At 36.9% G+C, this 25,831-nt stretch overlaps 3 protein-coding genes across 5 annotated transcripts in view; 1 reads left to right on the top strand and 2 right to left on the bottom strand.

The window, feature by feature from the left end:
- Positions 1 to 15,234, bottom strand: part of LOC124408578 (microtubule-associated protein Jupiter-like) — a 55,414-nt gene extending 40,180 nt beyond the window's left edge. Inside the window, exon 1 of one of the 2 annotated variants that reach the window (XM_046885607.1) lies at positions 14,982 to 15,234. In XM_046885607.1, the coding sequence (XP_046741563.1) occupies positions 14,982 to 15,037 (56 nt within the window). In that variant the 5' untranslated portion in view covers positions 15,038 to 15,234. Of the gene's footprint in view, positions 1 to 4,928; positions 5,178 to 14,981 lie in introns of those variants that run through there. The other variant, XM_046885608.1, reaches the window with a different exon arrangement.
- Positions 15,235 to 16,152: 918 nt separating this feature from the next.
- On the top strand, positions 16,153 to 18,225 carry LOC124408559 (inhibitor of growth protein 1). Its single transcript, XM_046885573.1, has 3 exons — positions 16,153 to 16,389; positions 16,690 to 16,893; positions 16,978 to 18,225. The coding sequence occupies exons 1-3, from the start codon at positions 16,254 to 16,256 to the stop codon at positions 17,544 to 17,546; spliced, it is 909 nt and encodes a 302-aa protein (XP_046741529.1). The 5' UTR covers positions 16,153 to 16,253; the 3' UTR covers positions 17,547 to 18,225.
- Positions 18,226 to 19,243: 1,018 nt separating this feature from the next.
- LOC124408560 (ubiquitin-conjugating enzyme E2-17 kDa) lies at positions 19,244 to 24,594 on the bottom strand. 2 transcript variants are annotated; one of them, XM_046885574.1, is made up of 4 exons: positions 23,930 to 24,594; positions 22,759 to 22,839; positions 22,060 to 22,264; positions 19,244 to 19,581 (listed from the first exon to the last, which is right to left on the bottom strand). In XM_046885574.1, exons 1-4 carry the CDS (start codon positions 23,971 to 23,973, stop codon positions 19,426 to 19,428), a joined length of 486 nt encoding a protein of 161 aa, XP_046741530.1. In that variant the 5' UTR covers positions 23,974 to 24,594; the 3' UTR covers positions 19,244 to 19,425. The 2 variants fall into 2 exon arrangements, with proteins under 2 accessions (XP_046741530.1, XP_046741531.1); XM_046885575.1 differs by lacking the exon at positions 19,244 to 19,581 and adding an exon at positions 20,422 to 20,981 and having other exon boundaries at positions 23,930 to 24,586.
- Between the last annotated feature and the right edge of the window lie 1,237 nt (positions 24,595 to 25,831).

Below are 25,831 nucleotides of genomic sequence, written 5' to 3' on the forward strand. Positions count from 1 at the left end.
GATATTTCGTTGATAGCCGAACCTCGACTCGACGTTTATTGTCCTCGAATTTTCTACCCACGTCCGCAAGTTCCCATTTACGGCATATGGATGCGAATGCTGGTTTGAAAAATTACGACTAACGTCGAGTGTCAGGTTGATTAATAAGCCCGGTACTAACATGCAGACGATATATATAAGGACTGTATGAAAGATCGAGAAGCCGGAATAATTTCACTCTTAAACGTTTAAGGAGGATGAACGGATCTCGCCTATTATACTGTATATCAGAAGTTAGTAACGGAGAAGAAAAGTGTTTTAAAAAAAATCGCCAGCAATGTTATTTGCACGAATGATGATGAACTCGAATGAAACAACATCAGAACCACGTGATAGAAATGAATCGATTACGATTAGCGAATTTCAATGGCAGAAGTGTAAGATTTCTTGAACGTGTTCCAAACAATTTGCAACGAGACAGTCGATGAGTAAAATAAGCTAAAGAACATTATAATCGGATCAAAAAAACCAGAGTTTCTTTATCTTAATCCTTTTTTTTTTTTGTTGTCTTTCCTGTTATATTCAATGTAAAATCCTGAATTTTTTTGTACTTTTAGATACAACAATACTTGGACTTTAGAATGATTAGGATTTTTTGTGAACCCATAATTGTTATAAGTGAGAATATGCAAAATAAAGTATTTTCGTAAACATAATTCGTTAGCGAGGAAATTTGATACTAAATCTGTATTAAAAACGCTTGAAATTCATTAGTTGACAAACAGAAATCTCAGAGTAGCCATTAGATTTACAATATTCAATGCATAGGGGTAGTTTTCACCCTCCTTGGAGTACATATAGATAGTATCGGGGTTTGCACCTATTCAAAATAAATATTCGTATGAATCTCATCCAATTTACCCAATTTTCACCTCGTTTTAGGGGTTCTTTGTAGTTTTATTAAATTTCGACATCAGATTCGCATTCAGTGTCAAAAAATAGATTTGAACCGTATAATTGCACTTCCATGTAAAAAAAAACTTGGTGGAAAGGGTTAAATAATTTTGGTTAAAAGTAATTTTTTCAAATCATTCCACAGCATGTAAATAGGGAAGTTATTCCATTCGAGTTCATCCATCATTAGCGTAGATAATATTTCTAGATTTTTTAAAGGTTTTTTTCCCAAGTCTTATCTTCGATATCGGTTTTCGAGATTCGTTATTACGCGGTTGCTTGTTTGAACAAGTTAAAATAAAAAAAAGTGCAACAATATACAGTCCACGAGCTAGAAAAAAAAAAACGAGGAAAATATTAACGTCACGTTATGGCCGTTGGCAGCAGAGTTAAGCACCGTTACTGCAGGTATTACACCGCGTGCTTTCAGAGACAGGTATGCAGAGGCTATGTAATAATGATCAAGCGTCAGCATAATTTATTCGCATACACCAAAAGTCCGTAAAATCTTTTTTTAATCCGACCCAAACGTCTTCAGGCCCCGTAAAATGTTTCATTCTCAGATATTTACCGATAAATTTGGAAGCCAAAGTGTTTCGCCAAAGCGATCGAGATGTCAGTATCGTTCGAAATCATTTCATAATTTTTCTGGAATTATTTTGATTTACAATACTTGAAATCATCACTTAGTAATCTCTGAAATCACACTGTGAGATCAATAATATTAAAATAAAATTCCGACTTAGTAATCATCAAGGATTACTCTAATCTGTTTCTAATCTTAAGAAATCATATGAAATTTTATAAATCATGAGAAACCACGTAATTATAGTGAATTACTTATTTGTCAAGCAATCTCTGGCTGATGTTGTGTTTCTACCGAAAATTTCTACCATATTGAACGATCAAATCTTATCTCTCGTAGAGAAAATGTCTTGACGATGCCACACAGATCGAGACAGATAAGTCACAACGCTGCTGATATTCACAGTCACGAATCCAAAGCTCCAACGATTCATACCAGCGTAACACTGATTACTCGTAATCTAGTCGAGTGATTCAGATTGACGCGTTTTTTTTTTTTTTTTTTTTTTTTTTTAATGGTTTGCAGAAATTTTTTACCCGATACCGAAATTTGCATGCGCAAAATAAGACAGAAACATTAAAAAATATAAAGAAACAAGATTGAAAATTCAGTAGGTATTCGAAGGTCAGTCGAAGATCAAAATTTAATAATAAGTAATAGCTTTATAAATATAACTAATGAGTAATTATATAAATTTGGATGATGTCTAAATTTAGAAATTTGCATATGAATCAGAAATTATAATTATTCGCAATGACGAGACGTTTGGAATTGGAGAAAATTATCAAAACTTTAACGAGAAAAAAAGCTCACAATTGAACAAGCAATTTTTCATTGAATTCAAGGAAACCGATTGCGTGAATTGTCAAAGAAATTAGTTATCGACCGCAAAATATGAAGCGAGAATCATGACTCACGTAATTCGTTTCTTAGACATATGTGGCGATATAACTTTTATCGCAATATAATTTCCAGAATCCCGGTATTCAAAGAATTCGCATATAATCGGTTGCTCGTTTCACTCATTGTTCATAATGTAAATATAAATATATATATGGTATAATTATTATAATATGCAACAATGATCATCGTTTAATTCTTCGGTGTCTCGAGAAACGATGATTTGAAATGAAAAATACAATTTATTTCAATTTCCTATTTTTCTTTTTTCTCTCTTTCTTTACGTTTTCTTCCGAATATCTTATCTAATCAGAGAGATATACAGCACTACTCGTAAAAATCATAGTCGTTGATCATCGTGACATCAACAGATTGTCCGTTACTTTCCTCATATCCACTCATTTTCTTTTACTTATCATCATTAAAATGTATTCTCGAATTTATTGCAAACTCGTGCCCATTACAAATCCAAATATTCCTCTATAACCATACATAGATATTGTTTCTAAAAATTTCTTTATAATACATTTGCGTACAATATAATAACAGAATTAAAAAAAAAAACTTACGACGTCCCAATATATCTTATGAGTGAAAACATAAATGACCAACCCACGTGTTTCATTGTATAATAATAATAATAATAATAATAATAATAATAATAATAATAATAACAAGAACACAGGTATAGTAGATAAAATTCTAAACGCATGGCGCGCGAGTTAATTATCGACAAAATTAGAACAGGGAATAATTTTAACCCGAATCGAGTAGAACGAAGGTAGGTTATACCCAACTGACCGTATATAGTCAGAGCGACAAGAATCCGGGCATTGGGTACCTACGTTGTGTAAAATCGCAACGACGTGTATATCGCTGTGGGTTACACGCTGCGTACGGAGTATATAGAGATATACAAGACGGGGCGAGACGAGGGGAGGGGGAGGGGAGGGGATTCCCCGCGATTTTGCACGTCTAAAAGCGTCGTCTTCGCCGTGTCCGTCCGTCCCTCAGCAACCACGGAGAACTCGTGACGGTGGAGGATAAAGTGCGCGTCGGGCCCAAAAAGGACTCGGGACCGAAGGAGAGGGGGAGGAAAAAAAATGGGGCTAAAGCCACGCGTCAACGATACAATATATATATATATATATATACATATATAGGTATATCTACTTATGGCGCAAAAGCAGAGCAACAACAAAAGCGAATTAAGAAAAAAATAGGTACAAAGGAAAGACGGTGAGTCATCCGCTGCTGCATAAGACCCGTGTAACTATGCAGTGACACATGCACAATACTCGAATCGAAAGAATGTTCTAGAACTTTCTTTATCGGCATAAAACAAATTCATAAAGTATTATATGGATGTTTGATACGTAAGACGTTGATTTAACCTGAACAAATAATTTATACTAGGATACCGATCGCAGCATCTTCAGTAATTAACAATTTATTATTTATTTATTTATTTTTTTTTTTTTTTCTGATTGTCCGGAAAAACTGATGTAACCAAGCCTCTGATTATACTGCTGATCTTTGAAAAAAATATGGGTTCGAAATCACGTTGGGCGGTTGGTTTATTGGCTCTTGCAATCGGACGCATGGATGTTGTGACAATTCGTCGCTGTCGTCGTCGGGGGGATAAAAAGACAGGCAGGTGTGTACCGAACACCGGTTAGTCTAAACTCAAATCGATAGTATACAGCAGTGCGTGCATCGTACTCACGTGAATTGAGTCATGCACGTATATCGAGCACGCCACATTTTTAACGACATTCGGGGAAACGGGAGGATTTAAGACCTGCAATAGCGAGAGAATCGATATTTTCACCTTTCGAATTGGAAGCACCGATTTCCTAGGAATTCTTTCCGCCTCGTGCCACTCCGTATACGGCAAGCTCTAGGCGGTGGGTGAAAAGCTTCGTTGCTAATGAAATCACGTGAAAAGACATCCGATGAGGAGAAGGGACGTTTGAAAAGTTAGTATCTATAAGTACGTGATCGATACGTAAGTAGTTTGATCGTCGTACGAAGAATCGAACAACAAGGCGACCCTGAATGTTATCTTTCCTGCCGTTTGTGTGCAAAAAAGCTTCGCTTCAAAGTACGTAAAATAGTACGCATAGGTGCATGCGAGAAAAACGCTTTTATTTTGCTTCGGCGGGAAAAAACTTTAGTTTCTCTTTCCCTCTCTCGAGAGAGGTCCCAAAAATTCCCAACAAACTTCTGGCTCGAGTCGTTCTTACATTTTCCCGCGAAGACAATGGGCTAAGGTTCAGTCGTCGACGGTGTATGAATGTCGCCTACATAGAGGAGCACGTTAAGCAGTACGTCGTCTCGTTAGTAGGTATAATACAGTACATGTACAAATGTGTATAAGACGCGTTACATGTGTGGTAAATGTATAAAAGACAATTCCATGAATGAATTTCAATTGCTACGAAATACGTGGATCATACAGTTGTTAAGGTAGCTCCACGCTCAATTTAGACAAACACATTAGACTAACCTCGTCTTGAACCTCTGCGTGTCATCTTGACCGGCCCACATATTTTCTCCTTGTAATATGCGATGAAAAGACTTCTGAACTTGACGAATCTCCTCCTTCTCCTAGTCGGTCGACAGTCTGATCGCTCTTAACAGACTCGGTAGAATTCCGGGTTAATTGGTTCGGGTCAGATCAGAGCTCTGACGTTTCGTTCTATTACAAGTTCCAGATTATATAAACAATGCGTTGTGGGTAGGTTACTGATGTCGATCAATCTATAGCACAATTACGTTTTCACAACTTGTCGTAAAGTCTACCTTCTACGGTAGCTTCTTATTGTCAATGATGATGTTGTAAACGATCTGACACTGACTCTCCTTCTTCTTACTCTGCTTAGCCCGCTTCTTATCTGGTAACGCGAAGCGGTGATATACAGTAGCTACTACTGATAATGAGTAAAGATCAGAAGAGAGCTTTCTTCCGATTGTGTGTATGTAACTTGGCAACTTCTACAGAACAAGTACAAGTACAAGGTGGCGGTGCAGAAGCGTGTACGCGGCGACAAGAACTCGCGAGTAGTCTTCTCGGTTGGCTGACTGGCTGGCTGGTTGGTTGTTGGTTGGTAGGTTGTGGAATACTGGAGAAGAGATTGTGTGTGCGGGCCGAGTGGATCGGCCGGTGCGCTGAGCTGGCTTGATGGGTGTGGAAGTGTGAGTTGCGTCGGCGACTCTGCCCAGCTATGAAAACGCGGACGCATACATTGAAGAACGCCTCCAACGACGACGTACGTACGGTTAAGTTCACACGTGCCACTCGATTGATCGGCGACAAAGTTTAAGCTCGTTACTCGAGGTTTCGTCGAAAGCTGAATGTTTCGTGAATATTCGGCTAATTTCTTGCTACAAATGTCTGATTCATGATATTATGCACCTTGCATCTCGCGACGTGGATACGAGATTGAAGTTGGTGAGGAGGAAGAGGTTGAGGGAAGTAACGTTAACGTCGTAGGAACATCGGGAAGATATTTATAGTTTTGCAAATTTTAGAATGACTTTTTTAAGGAGTTGGATTTGAAAAATATTGCTATTTTTGGTTTGGTTAATGGTTTACTACATTTCGGGCAATTCTAACGGTGCGAAACTAAGATTTTTCTTAAACGTGCATCGTTAATATTCTAAAGATGCCAATTAAAGATTTTTTCTCATCGTTTTCCGTTACGTTAACGTTATTAACTACTTCATGGATACCTCGGACATGGATTGTGACTCGATACTTCCAAGTCATTCTTGCCGAAAATACACGAAACGTTAAGTTATCGCGCTATCTCAACGAATACTTCGAATGCGAGAACGTCAAGATGATCAGCTCGTGTATTTTTCGAGTGATTTGCGTCTTCTGACAAGTTTCTTCTTTCCTTGACTTTGCTACTTTACATTCCTCTTCTGTATTTGGTCTGTGGATTGTCTTTCTGCGCGACAGTCAAGGTCGACTGCAATGCTTAATCTGGATCCAGGTTAAGCATAACGTCATAAAGATGAATCGCTTTATCGTGAGACAGTATCGTGTTCTTTATCTTTATCTTTTTTTATCATTCTTGTACACATATCAACTTTTATTTATGAATTTTTTTACTGCATTCAAGAAATAAGCAATGCGTCAGTAAAATAATTTGCTAATTTTTTTTTACTACGTAGCTATACGACTTTCAACTCCTGAATAGAAAATTGTCTCGCGAGAATTATTCCGCGTTCCATTTCGAAACAGTAAATAAACGAAATGATAGCCGCGGGAAGAATCTAATTTTTATTCAAATTCAATCAGAAATCGTATCATTAATCAGAATTCATCATAATTGCAATTTGTTAAAACTGTCCACTATAAAGTGCCCCGTACACGATTTTGAGCAACCCCGACTGCATAGCAGGCGTTTACTCAAAATCAACTTATTTCTATACCTCGTACGGGAGAAAGATAATTAATTTACAGGATAAAAATAGCAAAAAGATCTAACATTGCAATAATGAGAAAATAAAGTATGACCAACAATTATAATCACATCAAGTGGCAGTTATATATCACCTTTTCTTGTAATTCCAACAATATTTAAACCATTGTTGATAAGTATATCCGACTTTATCGCACTTTTGTAGTAACTGTTGTCGAATAAAATTTCTTTGAATATGGATTTGAAAAACGGGGTAAAAAAAAAATGGGAAAACGAGTTGATACAGGGTCTGTTGTGCGAGCGGGGTTGAAGTTTCGAAACCCGAAGGCTCAAAAAGTTCCGAAATTCAAGATTCCTAAAATTCAAATTCCGATAAATCAAAAATTCCGCTAAATAAAATATACTCATAAATCATAGTTTCCTCAACGAGTGAGTGTTAAAAACTAGAAAACCCAAAAATCATAATACCCAGAATTCCGAAGATAAAAATACCGAAAATCCAAAACAAAGTAAAATCAAAGCTGCAAAATATCGTCAAGCCAAAAAAATTCACAGAATTGAAAATCTATTTCAATGTTATTCGTAAAAGTTTGACTTCTTTACACCAAGTTTCGCTACCAAAATATTCGTAATTTGACGTTTTCGAAACTTTACAAATTCCGAATTTCCGCCCCCTGTCGTGTGTACGGACCTTTCGCCGAGGGTTGCAACAATCCACAGCTACAAAAGTGTGCGTGTTTCGCGGTGGTGGCAATACAATACCATAAACTTTCTGACCCACGCACCGGCCTCACGACCATGCAACGAACGTGGCTGTAGGCAGGCCGCACAATCACCCAGGCGAGAGAGACTGTCTCTACTTTTTCCCTGTACAGTACAGTGTGTATATATATGTATATGTGTGTGTGTGTGTGTGTGTGTGTGTGAGAGAGAGACAGGAGAACAAAGGGCGGCAGAAAATGCGTCACGAGACTAGCTCGCGCGAACTGCCGGCAAGGGAAAAGTGTGCGTGCCAAGAGGATCCCGTGGCATTACGAGGACTTTAAGTACAGTGATTAGAGTATGTATAGTATATACGTGGCGGTGGTTATTCCAGGAGGATTTTCTCGCGGCGGCGAGTCCGAGGAAATAGAGCGCGAACCTTACCATCCGTCACGTAGGTCATGCCTACTGCAATGTGTGTATATTAGGGTGGTTCAGAAAAAATATAGTTGAAAATTTCCGACCGTAGCACTTCCGAAAAAGTTTTTTTTAGACTTTTAGAAAGAAAGATTCTGGGATGGGGGTGAAAACTTGAATGAGTCAATATTGCGAATGGCCGATAATAATAGAAATTTCAAACACATGTGAAAATAAGAAGACGAAAGATGAAAGTGTCGCTGATTAGAATGACTAGTAAAACCAGTGATTCAAGATTTCCAAAAATTTATCTTTCGTCATTTTATTTTCACATGTTTGAAATTTCTATTTTTATCGGCCATTCGCAATATTGACCCTTCCAAATTTTGACGCCCGTCCAGATTTTGTCTAAAGAGAAGCGTTCTAGGCTAGGTGTAAGATCGCGTTCGTTTGATTTTTCATTTTTTTTCAATTTTTTTTTTTTTTTTTCGAATGTAAAAAAAAATTTTTTTTATCACGATTCTGTATAAATTAAAAAAAAAAAATGTATAAAAGTGGGAAATCAACCGACATATATATATATATATATATATATATACATATATTCGAATACATATATGTTTTGTACGATACTTAGCCACTAATTACAAATTTAGTAATTACATGTAACCTTCGCATAATAATAAGAATTTCAAATGAAGTGTGTGAAGAAATATGAATTTCAAAATAAAAGAAAAAAAATGAATGAAATTATGAAAAATTTACCAAACACGTCTGCGATGTTACGTACAAGAGTTAATTTACTAAATGGAAAGGCTTTTATTCATAATTAGTTAGTTGGCTGATTATATTATACATGTATCTTATAGTTCGCAATATTATAAATATACACTTCGCGTGTTTGTTCAACGATGCGTGACTTTTATTTTTTTTTTTATTTTTTTTTTTTTTTTGCAAAGGCGTTATTGTGTCTGTTTTTCATTTTTTGCTCCCATTCTTTGTGCCTAAAATTAGAGAGATTTTTCCTTAATCAGTCTGGCGATAATCACCGGTGCAAAATGAGCACGCGTCGGTCGTATCTCGTTAGTCTGCTTTAAAAAGGGGTGGCGGTGCAGCACGGAGCCCTTCAGAAAAGGGTTGTGACACTGATTCATGCATCACGCGTCGGCGGGTTGCAATTATTCGCGAAAAACGCAATTACGACGTTGATCAATTCACGTATAAAATCATCCGATGCAACGATTTGTTTTAATGGAACTGCGACGATCCATACTTTTTACAATATTCACGCTACACGCGGGTCAAGACGTCGCAACGTTAATCTATATATAATCTCTCTCTCTCCCTAACAAGAATTTCGCAACAATATTTGTATGTTTTCATTATCGTGAAATATTTTAGTTACAGTCGTGAATTCATACATATTTATAAATGCATAACGTGATAAGGCAATCATATTTTTTTTAAAATGACTCAAGAAGTTGGCTTTGCAAAATATTAATATATTTTAAATTTATCATGGTTTACTTTTCAGATATTCCTAAAGGTGGGAAGTAACGGTGTTTTTTTTTCTTAATATAAATCGTTACAGTAATGTTACTAGCTTCGTCCTCATTTAAAAATTCTGATAAAAACGTGAGTTTCGAGAATCACAAATGATTCTTTTTCGAATCGTGCTATAATTTATTCCGCTTTGGTATTCGCTTCGCTTCTTCGTAGAAGGCGGGTTTTTTTTTTTTTATTATTATTGTTTTATTTATTTATTTATTTTATTTTTTTTCAAGAAAATTTTTCTCAAGAACTCTGCAAATATTTGTCATAAATGGTATGCAGATAAGTAAGTAGGTATTATATATTGGTTTGAATTTCGTGATTGGAATTTCTTATTATAAATATATACATTATACGAAAATATGATATGAGTACTGAATAATAAATAAATCAGAATTTAATGATCATACGAAGATAATGAGAAACAAAAAGAAATACTTGCTACATATAAAATTATATAAGGTACCTACGTCATTTTTATTTCTATTTCCGTATTAGGTGCATTTTTTTCAAATAAAATATTACGTACCCTTCAGTGATGAAAATTGCACCGACGATTGAAACAGCCCGAGTAAAAAGAAGCAGCAGCGCGAAAGTTTAATCATTTCACGGTAAAGCAGCGCGTTTTTACCTTCGACAGGCTGGGATAAGGAATAATCATTGCAGACAAATTTTTTTTCAAACCCATAACTTTCAGTCGGTTTATGCATGTGTCTTGTAACAGTAATGTAAGGATACCTGGAAACCCGATAATTCAACTATAATGGAGGGTGAGTAAAGTGCAGCCAACAATCCCAGATTGTACGTACAGAGTACATTTCAGAGTCTACATTTGTTTTCACCGCGGTTGAGAGAAATGCACTCTTGAAAATTCTGTCGATATTGCTTGAAACAACAAGACTTATACGACAGAAAGAAAAACCTAAACGAGGTTCGAAGGTAAATTCTTGCATCGTAAAAAAAAAAAAATCGACAGCTCAATATATGAAAAAATTTGTAAATTGATAACATAATTTGATAATAGCGACTTGGAGAAAATGCAGAATTCAAAAATGGAGAATAATTATTGCTACAAATTTGAATAACAAAAAATCAAATTTTTCAAATATTTTCTTACCCAGTTCTGCAAGGCTTTGCAAAAGTTTATACGACTAGCAGATAATGGTAAGCCTTGAGGGAATAAAAACTCGCATGATGCGGTTAAAAAACGGCGGATTTCCTCTTATACAAGTTTTGCAACGTGTCAGGCTGCACACAAGTTATTCATACGAGTCAGTACTTGTACATACATAAGCGGTCGAATTAGTTGTGCAATTTTTTTTACCACGTATTATAGGGTAAGCAAACTCGACTCGGTCGCTTTTGTTGTACAAAGTACGAAATACAAAGCAGCGGAAGTAATTCCTTACTTGATTGATTGTTTACGTTTCACTCCAACTTTACTCGACGAATGTGTTGTTCAAGTACACCGAACGTTACACGCGTAACTTACTACACACGAATTGCGACTTCGCATTCTCGAAAATAAATTCTTGTCAAGTATTGATGAGAACTAGAAGATTTCTGAATTTAAAAAAACTTTCCCGATGGATCAGAATTGTAAAAACCCATATCCTGCACGTTTGTTTAATTTTGAACATGTTTTATTTACACCCCCAAAGAATTTTATTGGCTGTAAAAATAATTCAAACAGAGTTCATAATCGGAATTGCAATTAATTTTTTTCGATTATTCGATTAATTGAGGAAAGAATTAATCGAATTTAACGATCAATCGATCAATCAGTCTCATCCCAAATCGAAGCAGAATTTTTTCTTTCTCCTACAAAAATCCCGATTCGATTGCTTAGAATTTAAAGAATCGTAAAAAATTTTACAAAATAAAAAAATGTATTCCAGCCTGACCGAATCGTCGCGTAATAATTTGTCAAACGTTTCGAAATTGACCGGCTGAATGATGACGGAAGAAAAAAATATGTGCATTCCTTGTAAACTTTCGGATTAAACGATATTGCAAAAGCACTGGGGAAAAAGTTGCACCAGGATTGGCCGCAGTGCATTGTCCCTGCAGGATCGCGGCGCCTACAGTCTCCTCACATTCGCCAACGCAACTCCGAAGGACTGGCCATATATGGATTCTGTCTGCGGCTCCTTGATTCTAAGGCCTAGGGCATGCAGGAGTGTGCAGGTAGGATAATGATATACGTACGCTTTTCGCTTATGTATTACACGTCACACACACTCACACACACACACACAGACGGGTTAAAAAGAACGAGGACGACTGATCGGCGAGGAAGTATAACGAGACAGATTACCCGCTTGGGGATTAGGAAAAATACATACGCGCAGTTCGGATTACAATTGCAAATTAGCTGCGACAGCAGCAGCAACCTCAGTGTTAATTACAGAACAAGAAAGAAAGAATAAAGTAACGAAGGACGGACAGCGTCTACATACGGGGTTCTTTTTTCATCCTTCAATCGAATGTTTCGATCTTTTCTGCACTTCGCGTAAAACTAAATTTAAGGCTAATTACATGAGGCTAATATCGACAGTTATATGTTTTTTTTTCTCATTTTGCCTGTCTGCAAACTGCAAAATACATGATATATGTTAAGTCTATGTATACCCTTGGCGAAAGCTGAATCATTCGACCAAGGAAGCGTATAAGGTACCTATACGTATGAAAATGTAAAGCGAAATTGTTTTGAACGAAATGGACGGTGAATGTAGTCGGCCGCGATTTTCAAGATTTGCACGTAGGTGCATGGAACGTGATTTTGCAAATTGATCTGTACAAGCACGTGGGATGCGGTACGGTCAAGGTAGCGATCGGGAGCTTTCACTTTCCTCGGCACGTCCGTCAATGTTCAATCATTATTTTCGGCAAGCGGAAGATCGCGCAAATTCGAAAAGTTCACACATCTATTCGTCCGAATTATTCCGAGTACCTAATAGATCGGTTGAAACTGCGCTGCAGCTCGGCTTGCATTATATAAATAATATAAAATTACCCGATATCCGAAAGTCATTCGAAACCCATTCGCATTTTTTGGGGTGAGACAACAGGACGTACATACATATGGCTTCTGCTGAGACAGCAGTGGATAATTAGGAAAGGAAATTGGTATAGTTTTCTTTAGATACAGGCATATAAACCGTTCCTGACAGGTGTCAGTGTCTAATGTCTCAGGGCTGCTAATTAAGCCTACGATACACGTATTAATTGTATTAATTAATGTGCTATAATAGAATTTCCGATTGAAATTGGACGTTTTTGAAACCGCTTAAAAACGAGGCTGAAGTTATAGTAACATGAAAATGTAGCAAAATTGTAGTGAGAGAAGAATCACTGGTATTTTTGCAATTTTAGAACAAATATTTAAAATATAAGCACGTTTCGATTTGTTATAGTTTACTGAATCTCCGAAAATCCTAAAGTTGCAGAGGACCGATTTTTTCCGAACACGGATGTACATACAATAACGTTACTCACTTCAATCTCATGTTTCGAAGTCAGATTAGAATAAAAATAAAACTTAGATTAAAAAAAAATGGTAACGAGTTGCAGCTTCTTTACCGACAAGACCGAGGCGAAAACAAAACAACACAAAATGCAACAAATGAAAGCTAAGAAGAACAGAAAAATTCACTAGGATAGTTGTCGACAAATTAAAAAAAGCGTCGGTCGTCGGGTACGGACAGAGGCGCAATCTATAATCAATGCGGGCGACTTGAGACCTCGACTCGGCGAGTAAGTCAGTGTTCTTTAAGATTTCAAGTTCCCATTGTCGGTAATTGAAGATCGACAACTATGCCACACAGGCTAGAATCTCTCGATATATAGGATTGTATAAATAGACGCAGTATATGCGTGTAGAAAAAAACCGCGAGTTAAGTCCAAAGTTAGGATATCTCAGAGATCGAACAAAAATGACTAAAGCGAACGCGCTGCGTTGTGTGCAATTAATGTTCAGCTGCACATCTAAATTCGTTACGGTCAGGGGATTTCAGTACAGACTGCATCATTTATGATTGTGATTGAAAATATGTCGCATGCAACGGTTCTCGGGTTACACAAGGTGTGTCATTTCGTTTTGCATATTAAGCGTTGAGATAAAAACTGTCCCATGCGGTATAAGATGATCATATGATTCAACCGGTACAGTTATTCAACCATAGCTCTCGTATATTTTTAGATCCACACAGCGCAGTCTCTTTTCTCAAATTAAGATACAGACATTGTATTACACTAGTTTTATCCTACCCAGAGTTCAAGTTGTATACAATACAGACGTGCATGTGCGCAAGTTCGACGAGCCCCGAGCGATAAATTCAACAATTCATTTTAATACCACGATCCTATCGGTGTGCAAATTACCGCCACATCCGATGACACGCACACATCTTTGTTCATGCGGTTACACATCGAAGGAATATCAACGGTTCGTCTTTTCCTCCCCACCTTGAAGTCCTCAACGAGACGCCGGCTGGCGTTAAAGGTGAAATAAAAAATGACAGCAGCCTTCGGCTTCGGCTTCGCTTCCCGCCCCCTCATCCTCCCAACATCCGACGGTTCGCCGACGTCTGGCCGGCCCGAAGCAGACGGTGCAAGCAGCACCTGTCGGTCGTTGAATCCTGCGAATCCTGCACGCAGTGTCGGGATTTGTGGATAAAAAAGCGACGATAATTTTTCGTCGAAAGAATGAGCAAACGCAGGGCGGCGGCGATGAGGACAGATGATTTATTATACAGTTATAAGATAAACCGTTACACTGTCTTCGTCACTTCTTCTTTATTCTTTATGTATAGATCTATTTGTTCCTAGGTAAGGTATACACGCGAACTTGGCGAATATCCGGCTTTATCCGGTTCAGACTGCTTTTGTGTGTGCAGTGTTAGAAATCAGGCTGATTATATATTTCTTTGTGCAGGAAAACATTTCGCGATAGCGTACGGTGGAGGATTTTTCACGGAGATTAAAATTATGTACACACACACACACACACGCATACAGACATGTATTTTCTTAGCCATAAGGAGTACATACAAGGCGTAAGTATTCCATGACGAATACTGATCGTAAATCGTGCCAAGTTCGCTAGCGACGGGCAAGAATGTAGTCGGAGGTCGACGGCTCGTTGTCGGAAGTTATTAGAAACACAAGATCGGTTACAAACAAAGAGCTGTCACAACGTTGACTCATAGGTTCGACACGATGATTAACGACGACAGTTGTATCGCGGTGTGGTACAAATAGGAGAAGGTTTAAGGAAAGATGAGAACGGATTCGCGAAGGAAGAGATGCGGATGCGAATCGGCGACAATGATAAAATTTATACCCCCCCATGGGATCCTCAAACCTGTGGGGTTTCGAGTATTGAACCGCCGAGAGAACCACGTTGGTGTCTCGAACAAAATTCCGAATTTCATGAATAGTATGAAAGTTTTACTCACTTGCTGGAGTTGCGGGTGCCGTCTTTCAGCCCTTGGAAAGTTCCGGTGGACGTCATTGCTGTTTATCGTGAGATTAGGAAAGTGCGAAGATCCTGCTTTACACACGACTGGGCGAACCACGGCTTTTACTCGCCGAACGAAATCAAATACCACTCGGCAATGCTATTGGTCCGTTAAGGAAATAGCACCAACGCGATGTTACTACTCGCGTCAAGTGAACGACACGATAATAACGCGGCAACGACCAGAATATTCGCTACGTCAAACGGAAGTTGATCACTTCACGAAATTCCTGCAAACTAACGCTTGCGAATGCCAACCGTGAATTCAACCGTATGTTACGAGGAATCGAGTAGTAACAAGATCTTCCGCTAGAGGCACTGCTTGTACCACCAATTCGAATCGAGACCTCGAAATACATGGATTAGCACTTACCTTTATAGAGATAGCCAACAGAAAGAAAAAGAAGAAGAAATACTAAAAGTTGGCCGAAGTGTGTTAAATACGGTTACCCTAATGGGGTTTTATGTCTCGTATTATGAGATTGCTTGTTCAATGGCTCCCGTCGATAAAGAAAATACCGGATCGCTAACATGGCTTCTTGTGGTCCCAGACCCACTTAGCCACTAAGTACTGATCACGAAAATTTGCCTAGAGTAGCCATCTTCAAATTCTTCCGTCAACGTCTACGATAATCACTCTGTGATAGTAAATATTTTGCAAATTTATTGTTATATCCTGAAAATATTTTGAATCCAAGAAATGTTTGGGCTAATTTTTACAGGGTTTTTTCATCACCATTGAAAAACCGCAGTCTAAAATTCTTATATCTCTATGTTGACCACATGCCGTAGCGTAATATTTACCATCTAACTTTTGAACAAAAGTTTTAGTATTTTTTCGTAGTAAAATGTTTAAAAACGAGGTCGGTTCGGATTCTGAGAAAAATCTAAAACCTTTTTCACGTAAGCTGGACGTAATTTGAATAAGAATATCGATGTGTAGTAGATTGATTTTGAACAAACGTCTTTGTATTTTAACTGTTACAATTCAACATGGTGGATCGAATATTTGCAATTTGACCATGGAGTGTGTAGATTGCGCACATCATGAAAGCAGCGAGTATCGCTTCTACAAAATCCGTAATTCGATGGGTGTGAAATAAATTACAAAACTTACAGTAATTTAAGCTGAATACACATATTGGTGGTGAAATGCACGTGAAACTGTAGCGTATTTCGATGGTTTTTCGCGTGATTGTAAAGATCGAAAATGTTGAATCAAGCAGTCATCGAGGCTTTGTACTCCGCAACTTACATCGAAAATTACTTAGACTGTGTTGAAAATCTTCCAAATGATCTTCAAAGACACGTCTCGCGACTACGGGAGCTGGACGCTACCTGTCAAAGTAATTAATTCATCGTCACTTTACATTAAAACAGCTCGTAATGAAATAAAAAACTGCTACTTTACGTTGTTTCACATATTATTCACTTTTTTCTGTTTCATATTTAAGGTTATACCGTAACTCTCTTTTGTTCTAATACGCTGCATAAACGTCGCCAGTTTCTGACAGAATAGGTTAATAATAATTTTATTGATATTGAAATTGGAGTTCAGGCTGATAACAGATTTCATATTGATCCAATTGAATTCAGACTTTCACCAAAGTGCATGTATAACCACGACTAAATAAAAATTTTTTTAGGCTATTTGAGAGACGTTGATCAACAACAAGATATACTGCGAAGCGACGTCGACATGTCAACCTGGAGACGAGCGTTGCTAAAAGTTCAACAAGCCTTGATAGCGGCACAAGAAATTGGGGATGAAAAATTACAGATAGTACAACAGGTTCAAGATCACATTGAGAATAAGTCTCGTCAATTGGATTTGGACTACCGCAATTTAGGTATTTTGAGATATTTTTTATTAATATACCAAAAATTAGCACCCATTATCCTCAATCTAAAACCTAATTTCTGTTTTATCACAGATTTTGGCAAGGAACAGGAAGCCACAGAACCAGCACGAGATTCTAATGCAAATGTCAACACAGCAACGACTGGGGCTGCCAACACGTCTGAGAGGCAAACAAAACGAACTAGAAGGCCTAGGAATGACACTTTGGTCGAATCCGCACATGCTATGGACATAGTTGTGGCAACAGAGACGCGTTCAGCTACCTTGGCTGCAGCGAATACAGGGTCGCAGAAAAAAGCAGCTGCTGCTACTACGGGCAAAAAGAAGAAGAGAAGACGCCAGGTCACTCAACAAAATCAACATCGCGAGGATACTCCCCCACCGCCCGAAGATGCGATTGATCCTGACGAGCCAACATATTGCCTTTGCGATCAGATCTCATACGGAGAAATGATCCTTTGCGACAATGATCTGTGTCCTATAGAGTGGTTCCACTTTTCATGCGTCTCTCTAAGCACTAAACCTAAGGGGAAATGGTTTTGTCCCAAATGTAGGGGAGACCGACCGAATGTTATGAAACCTAAGGCTCAGTTTCTCAAAGAACTTGAAAGGTACAATAAAGAGAAGGAGGAGAAATCATAGCGATAAAAAAAGTGCTGGGAATAAAATAGTATACCCATTATTCGATTGATTCGTCATTGTTTGTGCAACGATTCCGTTTTATTTACTACAGACTATTTTAGATGTTCTTCTAAACTTACAATGCATGTTGAAACTCTATTGCCGGAATTACCTATATTGACCACAAGTTTTTTTTCAATGGAATATTTTCAACCAACTTTCAGTTTCCTTTAGAATAATTCACTATTCAATTCACACAGTATGGAAATCTTTCAAACATCAATTTTATCATTTTCAAACATAATACACAGTTAATAATTAATGTTATATTTAAATGTGCTGAAACTAATTTTATGATTTTAACATGATTAATCACGTTCGATTCACTTCTAACTTGGTACACATTTAAGGCGTTGAGTTCATCATTGTTTTTCTCGTGTTGAAGTATTATTACCGTATTTCACGGGAATCGAGTCGAAACCCAATTTTTTTTGAGTATTTTTATTTATTCTCTTGTAGATTGGAATTAAGTTGAACTGTGTAAATAAATCGTGATGAAAACTTATACAGCAGAAAAGTATTTCCTTAAACTACAATAAGATTTTTAATATAGTGAATGAGCATATGGCAAACAGTAAGAATAATGTCATATGGAATATCCAATAAAATGTTTCACTTTCTCGTTATGTTTATCAGCTAATATTAAGTACAGCAATTACGAAATAAATCTGTCATCATATTGCACAATTCTCTTTACTTCCAGATTGAATAAAATTTATAAACTTTGTTCATTCTATATCGTAATTTATAATATGAATGAATTTTGCGTTTGAATGGGTGAATTTTCCCTGTTATATATAAGAGACACGTGGTGCTACATTACATCAATAAAAGAAGCGTTAGATTTTTAAATAGATAATTAACGAATAATCTTTCGATCCAAAGGTGAATTCATAAGATTTACTACACATCACTTGATGCTAAGATGACATAGACATACATATATGTATATAGTTTTTATACAATCGGTATTTGAGAATTATACAAATCAACCTAAGTACGTTCAGAACGGTAAAGCCTAGGACCTTAGCCTTGCATTGTTAATTCATTAAATGAATACCTAATATGAATAATAATTTTCAAAAAGAGTGCACAAGCAAATTTACCAATTTAATCATTCGTATAATCGGGTCAATGTTGAGACACAGTTAATGACATATTATTTAGTTGCATCAAGTTATTTTTTCCAGAGTATTATTTAATCCTAATTGAGATTTGCATCTGAAATACATCCCGAGTTGCATATTAAATTGATAAGTGTTTTTGTAAAATTTGTTAATAAAGCCTGAATCAGCAGTTACAGCAGTGTTCTGTTATTAATCCCTGCAAAATGTGTAAAAACGAAACATTCTTTTCCAGTTTAATAATGTTAAAAATACATTTCTCATTACCGTATTGACTACATTGCATGGGTCTGCGTAAAAATGCGGAGAACAATTTGAATAATCATTTTATTTGTTTAAAATACACACAACACTGTGTAATGGTTGTGAAAGTATTCCACAAAATTGTAAACATTGAAATACATTTATAGCTTTCCATCTCAATTAAATTCTGGCTCAATTCGTGTTTGTGAATAAAGCAATTCAAGAACAATCCCTGTTTGTACATGAAGGTAAAATTTTCTTGTCATGAAGTAGAACTACCTAACCATAATCCCATAATAATCATTTAATCCAAAGTATCTTGTCATTTGAGATGCCCTTATAGACCAATAAGACGGCATTGAAGCAGCTCAGTTTACTGATTATAGCGACAGTCATAAAGTAAATTTATCATCATATTATATATGTATACGCTTGAATGTAAGCTGTCTATACTTAATAAGTGTTACCTAATGTCAGCGGGGATCTTCCGTGTGACTCTCCTGAAAGTTGAGCCAAGACTGCTCGACAACCGTGGCCACCCGTTTCTCATATTCCCGTTTATTTTCTTGATACAACTGTGCAGCTAGTGAATTTGCCGGAGAGTTAGGATTTGGTTCATCCAAGAGAGACTGAAACACAGACAGTTTCAATGTCGTTCAAGAATGTTTGATGAAAAAACAGAAAATGTCAACAAGTTGAATAATAAAAAATGCGGTAATTTTAGATACACCAGTTATTATAAGCCAATCACTGAATAACTTATCCCGTGTCCTTGCGATAAATGAAAGTGAGTTGATGCTACTCATATGACGTACCATTATCGGGTCATAATTTATACAAAAATTAGAAAAAAATGTATAACATCCTACCTATTGATGCAGTGTAGTTAGTCAGTTAGTTAATAATATTTCTTAATAAATATATTTATTACCTTAATAATATAAAAAATATTCATTTACATTTTATGATGGATCTAATATTATATTATCTCGTTTTACTTGCTTTGCTGCTTGCTAAAGGAGAGAAAGAGAAGGAGAGAGAAAGAGAGAAAGCTATTTAATAGCTGTACTTTCTAATATCTATGATTATATGAGAAACGAAAGAGCAACAGTTTGAGATGTTGTAGATAGCAATTGTTATGTAATGCCACTAGGTAAATAAGTGCACGCCGATTATTTATTCAATAACAATGATAATTATAGTTTATTGGTGATTCAGTTGTAATACAAATATACTTTACGGGCTTTGCCCGGAGCGCGAGATAGGCCGACCTTACCCAGCCGTCGCTCAATTAGCACAAAACTGTGTCGCGTAGACGCTACGCGTTTGGTACGCTCGCACACGCACACACTCATACGCTAACGCGATACATCACAGCAATGACTGTTCATAAGTGTAAAATTCTACCTGTACGCTCTGCACCGTTATTGAGTCTACTATATTGGGTAAAAATAATAAAATTGATTATATAATTTGAAATTATGCATTTTATTATATGTATGTATATATAGATGAATTTCGGTAATATATGAAGTACTAAAATTAAATAGAAGTACAACTCTGTGCCTGGTTTAGAGTGAAGAATTGTTTCTAGCACAGAAACAACAAAGCTATGCAATAATTATTTCCTAATATTAAATATTTCTAATTTCGTGTTCCAAATATTGAATAAATAAATACACAATTTAATAATAATTTATTATACAACATTGTAAAAATTCGCTCTAATGTTGCACATTGCATTTGTTGTAAGGAGGTTGTTTATTCTTTTTCTTGTTGCAGGGTGTGACGTGCTAAATCCTAGGTGTTAGCTTGATGGTAAGGCCCTCAGTGGCTGTAAATTCTTCCCCCGTATTTGAAGACCATCGGCTGATTGATACATCGATAGTGACAACAGTTGCCACTAATCCACAAAACTCTGCTCCACGCAAGCCTTAACTCGTTTCTCGTACTCACGTCGGTTTTCTTTGTAAAGTTGCGCTGCCATCGAGTTAGCAGGAGAGTTCGGATTTGGATCACTTAACAGCGACTGCAATAACATAAGTCGTACTTCTTAAATATCTATTTCAACGTCTGTGGACCTCATTATCATTCTGTCGAAAAGATGAATCTACACCTATCATGTAATGATTTATAAAATTCTTGATGAACAGGGCAGATAGTACGCATCAATTTCTGTGCTACAAATCCTTTCCAACAGCACTCTAGAGGAAAAATTTTCTCAACATCAAAAACCTCACAAGCATAAAAGCAAAAAGTTCAAAATTAGTTCAAATCAAATTTCTGGTCCTTTTTTCCTTACTTTGCAAGGTAGCTTTGATATAAAAATTATACTGAAGAGGGTTGTTGAAATGTGTACTCTCAAAGCTGTTCACCAAAAAATCCATTAATCACGACTATTATTATTCCAGTACAACAGTAATGCGACAGACATTGGTAAGGATTCGTTAATAAACTTCGTGCAAATTTAACTCACATTCTTTAAATTATATGTTAGCCCACTATTCTATGCATAAAGATTTTATACATCTCAACAACACGTTAATCAGACTTTTGAATTGCAACCGCTGTTAAGCACAAAACAAATTTTCTTAGCGCAAATTCAGCGGTTAAAATTTATAGCGTAAGTTTGGTGAGGAGGTCAATGCAGGCAGGTAAAAAAAAGAACTACCTAAAGTATCCTGGTTGTAATTTGTATATTTCTACCTTATTAATAGTGCACTACTCAGAACCTTGATATACATAACAAAGTGTTGGCTTGGATTTTTTTTAATGCTGCATCGTAAAGATTTAAATAATCGTTCAGTCATAGTTAGAAATTGTTCTCGCAACGCTGGATTCATTAATTCAAAATATAAATGAGCAAGTAGAATTAACTTTTGAATAGCTATTAATTTGAGTAGTACCAACTTGTAGCTTGGATAATTCACATTCTAAAACATCCACAGCATGGTATGTTTGCGTTTACAAAGGATAATGTTAATTAGACATAGGCAAAATAAAATATCACGGTCAAGAAGTAGTTGCAGTGGGAGTTTCAGAATGGAATTACACTATTTCAAACACAAGCAAGGCAGGACTGTGCATTCATGTATCATCGGACATACCTGTATTGATGTCAGAATGGCAGATACGTCATACGTTGGGCTCCAGCGATTTTGCAATATATCGAGACAGATTCCTCCATCAGCATATACATTAGGGTGGAACATCTTACTGACAAATCTCACAGTCGGTGGTTTATTAGGATACTCCTCAGTGAACTCTATGGTTAGTTTAAACGTCCCATCTTCAAATGGAGTGTCATGTGGTCTGGAATTTAAGACAGTGATGATAAAAATACTTCAAAGATTCATCATATTTTTCTGTAATAAAATAGCTGAATGTTGAACTAACTATACTGCCTCTGTTAACAGCTGTAATTTGGCTGACAATTGACCTTGAAGCAACAATATAAATAGTGATTCATCCAAACTGGTGAATAACTATACGGATGCTGGTCAGATAATGCCATTCACAAGTTCAATAATAACAATCATATTATAATTGCTAATAAGGTATTATTTGATTGGTCGCTATCTTGAGAGTAGAATTTATAACGATCAATCGTATAAAACAGGGTAATACATATTTGCTGAAATTGAATCAGCTGAAAATATAAGTTATAAATATTTATGATCTGATGTCCGAATAATGCGTTCTTTTGAGTATTCGATTCATTGTAATCACAAAGAAGATAATTTTCTTACTTATTGATCTCTTTGTCATTGTCAATTTCTTTTGTATTAGGTCTTCCAAAGACTTACCCAAAAATAACTGCATTCCAAATCATGATATTATTATCTGTTGGTGCGCCAGATACTCCGGTTGGTGGGTCTTCTTGTAACCTACAAATAAAGCACAAGATTTGTCAAGCTTTTGGATATTATAAGACAATCAAATCCTTAATCCATTTTTTATCGGTAGCTTAACAGTTTTCACTTCAAACTAGTTCAATGTCGAAGTAAATCTATTTAGAAAAAAAAAACAGTAGAGAAACTGAATGCCTAATTGTTATTCGATCGATATTATTTTTCTTGAAAATAGCAAAATAACGTTTAATGTTCTGTACATAAACTCAGTTTACGCAAACAAAAAGCTAAATTCTAATGAAACACAACTGTCCAATGTATACCATATTTAATCATAGTGAAGACGAGTCTGCATACGAATGTTCACATTGATTAACAATTTAAGGATAAACTAAAACTCGATGAAAACCGAACATTGAACCACCTGAGGTTTGACAGTTTAGTTGCCCACTTGATGAGTTACTTGATTGAAAAATAAATTAATCTGAGGGCAGATGGTAGTTGGTTTGTCGCGACTATCTGATAGCTGTTACCAACCATGTCCCTTACGCTACTTTCAGCAAATCACAAGCATATTTACACGTGCGAATATCGCACGTTGCCAAATTAATGAGTAGATATATTTGATTTTCATTGAATTGCGAAAGAGAACAAAGAAGAGATCAGCCGAAGGTTTCAACATCGACTATGGATAAGTGGAGGACATTGTGACAATGCGATCCATCTGACCTAGAACATCTAACATGTACGACATAAGGCATGGCGATAAAATTTCAATTTCAACATAAACCTGGTATTAGAGTGAAACAATTTTCATTGGAGATAGATGAATGATTGGAATAAACAAGTAGTAGAAGAAAGACGATAGAGTTGTTTAAAGTGTATGAAAATACAGCGTGTATCCTCTGCACAGTTCTCACGGCCTTCTAATAATAATTTCGGAGCACAAGTCACGGTGACGTTCATAGCGGGTAAAACGTCGGTTGTGTTGGTGAATTGGTGAGCATGTGATCATCGTAACGAAACGCGTTTTAACGGGTTAAAACTCTATCGTCGGGGATGACGCGGAGCAGTGAGGTTGAACCGATTATCACGATGCAATCGAGGGACTTATTGGATTACGTACCTTTTGAAGTCCCTCATGAGTCTCCTTCTGGCAGGGGTGGACATCCCTTACGAATGGGCTGGTCACTTCTCCTCAACGAGTAATGTGCTACGACGGGTTCGAGCCACCCAGCGAATCTTTAGTGCTCCTCGGCACACTACGCAGGCGGCAGGTTTCTCCGAGAAGAATAATTCGAGAGGCAAGGAAAAGATACGCGCACAAACACCACAGCCGGAGTAGAGCACAATAGGTTTAGGAGAAAAAAGTAAGAAAATAAAATTAAAAAAAAAAAAACCACGCAACTCGCTACGGTCCTTGACGTGCAGTTATTAACGCGGAAACGAGGACGAGAAGCATCCGTTGTCTTCCTTCTGCTGCGTATATCTCGTTCTCCCTGGACTAAAAGCTGCTATCTCTCGATGTAATACCGTTATGTTTGTTACAAGAATTGGATCACGTTTACTTCTCGAAACTTCTTTTTCAACTCAACACTGATTACCCTACCGATAATTGTCTAATTTTACCCGACGCACCAGACCAACACTTGCCTACAAAAAAAAGCCCATGTCACAGACAAATTGAAGAAATTCGCTTCCTACACTACCAAAACGGAGGACAGTGTGACCAAGTGTGACACACGGAACAGCGGCTGCTGTTAAGCTATTCGCATCTGACGACTGACGTCAGGAATTTAAATCAACCGTGGCGATTAATCACTTTTAGGAACCCAGGCTTTCATCCCGCGCGCCGCGACGATAGAAACCAATCTAGAAACGCTTCGCCGCGAGATTCGTTCGGCCTGCCATCTCTGGGCGAATTTAAGTTTAACCTCCTGGTGGTACCAAACCACGCAACATATCATACGTGGCATATGCCTGATTGCCTTTAGTAAGGCAAATTATACTCTGATGTCTTTTGCTTTCCTTAGTTTCCATTACTTTTTTTGAAGAAATTTTTTTCCACGACTTTGATAGCAGACGAATAAACAGTCGGATTGGCGTTACGCAAGTGATCGACCCTGGAAAGAACTTCTTGGAGTGGAGAACCACAAATTTTTAACTGTTACCAATGCATTACTGCACATTCATATTTTTTCATTCTTTTGCCTAAATATAAATAATACACCCCAGGTAGCACACTATTGGCTGTTAATTGACTTAATATCGACAGAAATTCTCAGTCGACTACTTCAAGTCAGTTAGGAATAGGCATATTATGAGCCTATTGTTGGCTGTACACTGACTAAGAGTGAACGATTGTCCACTGAAATCTCATCGTAAAGGCAACACCCGACGGCAACTATTAGGTTTTTTTCTATTACGCTATATATTAGGTTTTCAGTTGTCTGTGAGCAGTCAAGACAAAAAAGCAATAATTTGCAAGTAGGCTGATTACATGGACAAATAGTCAGTTAGCGTCAAGTATGAGATAGTGATTAGTCAGTCTAAGTGCCACTAGACGTTGGCAGTCATTCGGAACATGAATGTGCTCACATAAACATTAATTTATCTGAAAAATGTCAAAAACTTTTGACCTGACATTCCAGTGTTATATAAGGTGACAACGCGTTGTCGAGGCGGATTGCCTTATACTTGGCATTTCAGAGGACATTTGTAAATATAAAGTATACTGCATGTCAACTTCAAGTCCAGTTGTTTGATAATCCATGGACATTCAAAAGTAGCCGACCTTTTGTGGATTTTTTGCCAACAATGTGTCAAAATTTTTTTAATTTAACATAACACAACGTTTTATAATCGAATGATAATCAGGCTCTGGATAAGTGTGCTACCTGGGCACAACATTGTTTGAAAAATCATTGCTTGGAATACAGTAGAGCATTCGGTATATTTGTTTAGCCTGAATCGGTGTAAATATGCGTGTGTATTTATACTTACCAAGTTGAGTGGGTAGTATTCTTAT

Source organism: Diprion similis, chromosome 8 (assembly GCF_021155765.1).
Source record: "Diprion similis isolate iyDipSimi1 chromosome 8, iyDipSimi1.1, whole genome shotgun sequence".
In the NCBI taxonomy this organism is placed as follows: domain Eukaryota; kingdom Metazoa; phylum Arthropoda; class Insecta; order Hymenoptera; family Diprionidae; genus Diprion; species Diprion similis.

Bases quoted from the DNA above. Each gene is read 5' to 3' on its own strand.
- LOC124408559 (XM_046885573.1), top strand. From the start codon at position 16,254: ATGTTGAATCAAGCAGTCATCGAGGCTTTGTACTCCGCAACTTACATC. The intron at 16,390-16,689 runs GTAATTAATTCA...AAATTTTTTTAG, and splicing joins GCTGGACGCTACCTGTCAAA to GCTATTTGAGAGACGTTGAT. The intron at 16,894-16,977 runs GTATTTTGAGAT...GTTTTATCACAG, and splicing joins TTTGGACTACCGCAATTTAG to ATTTTGGCAAGGAACAGGAA.
- LOC124408560 (XM_046885574.1), bottom strand. From the start codon at position 23,973: ATGTCCACCCCTGCCAGAAGGAGACTCATGAGGGACTTCAAAAG. The intron at 22,840-23,929 runs GTACGTAATCCA...CTTTATTTGTAG, and splicing joins CTCATGAGGGACTTCAAAAG to GTTACAAGAAGACCCACCAA. The intron at 19,582-22,059 runs GTATGTCCGATG...TCTGTGTTTCAG, and splicing joins CCATTCTGACATCAATACAG to TCTCTCTTGGATGAACCAAA.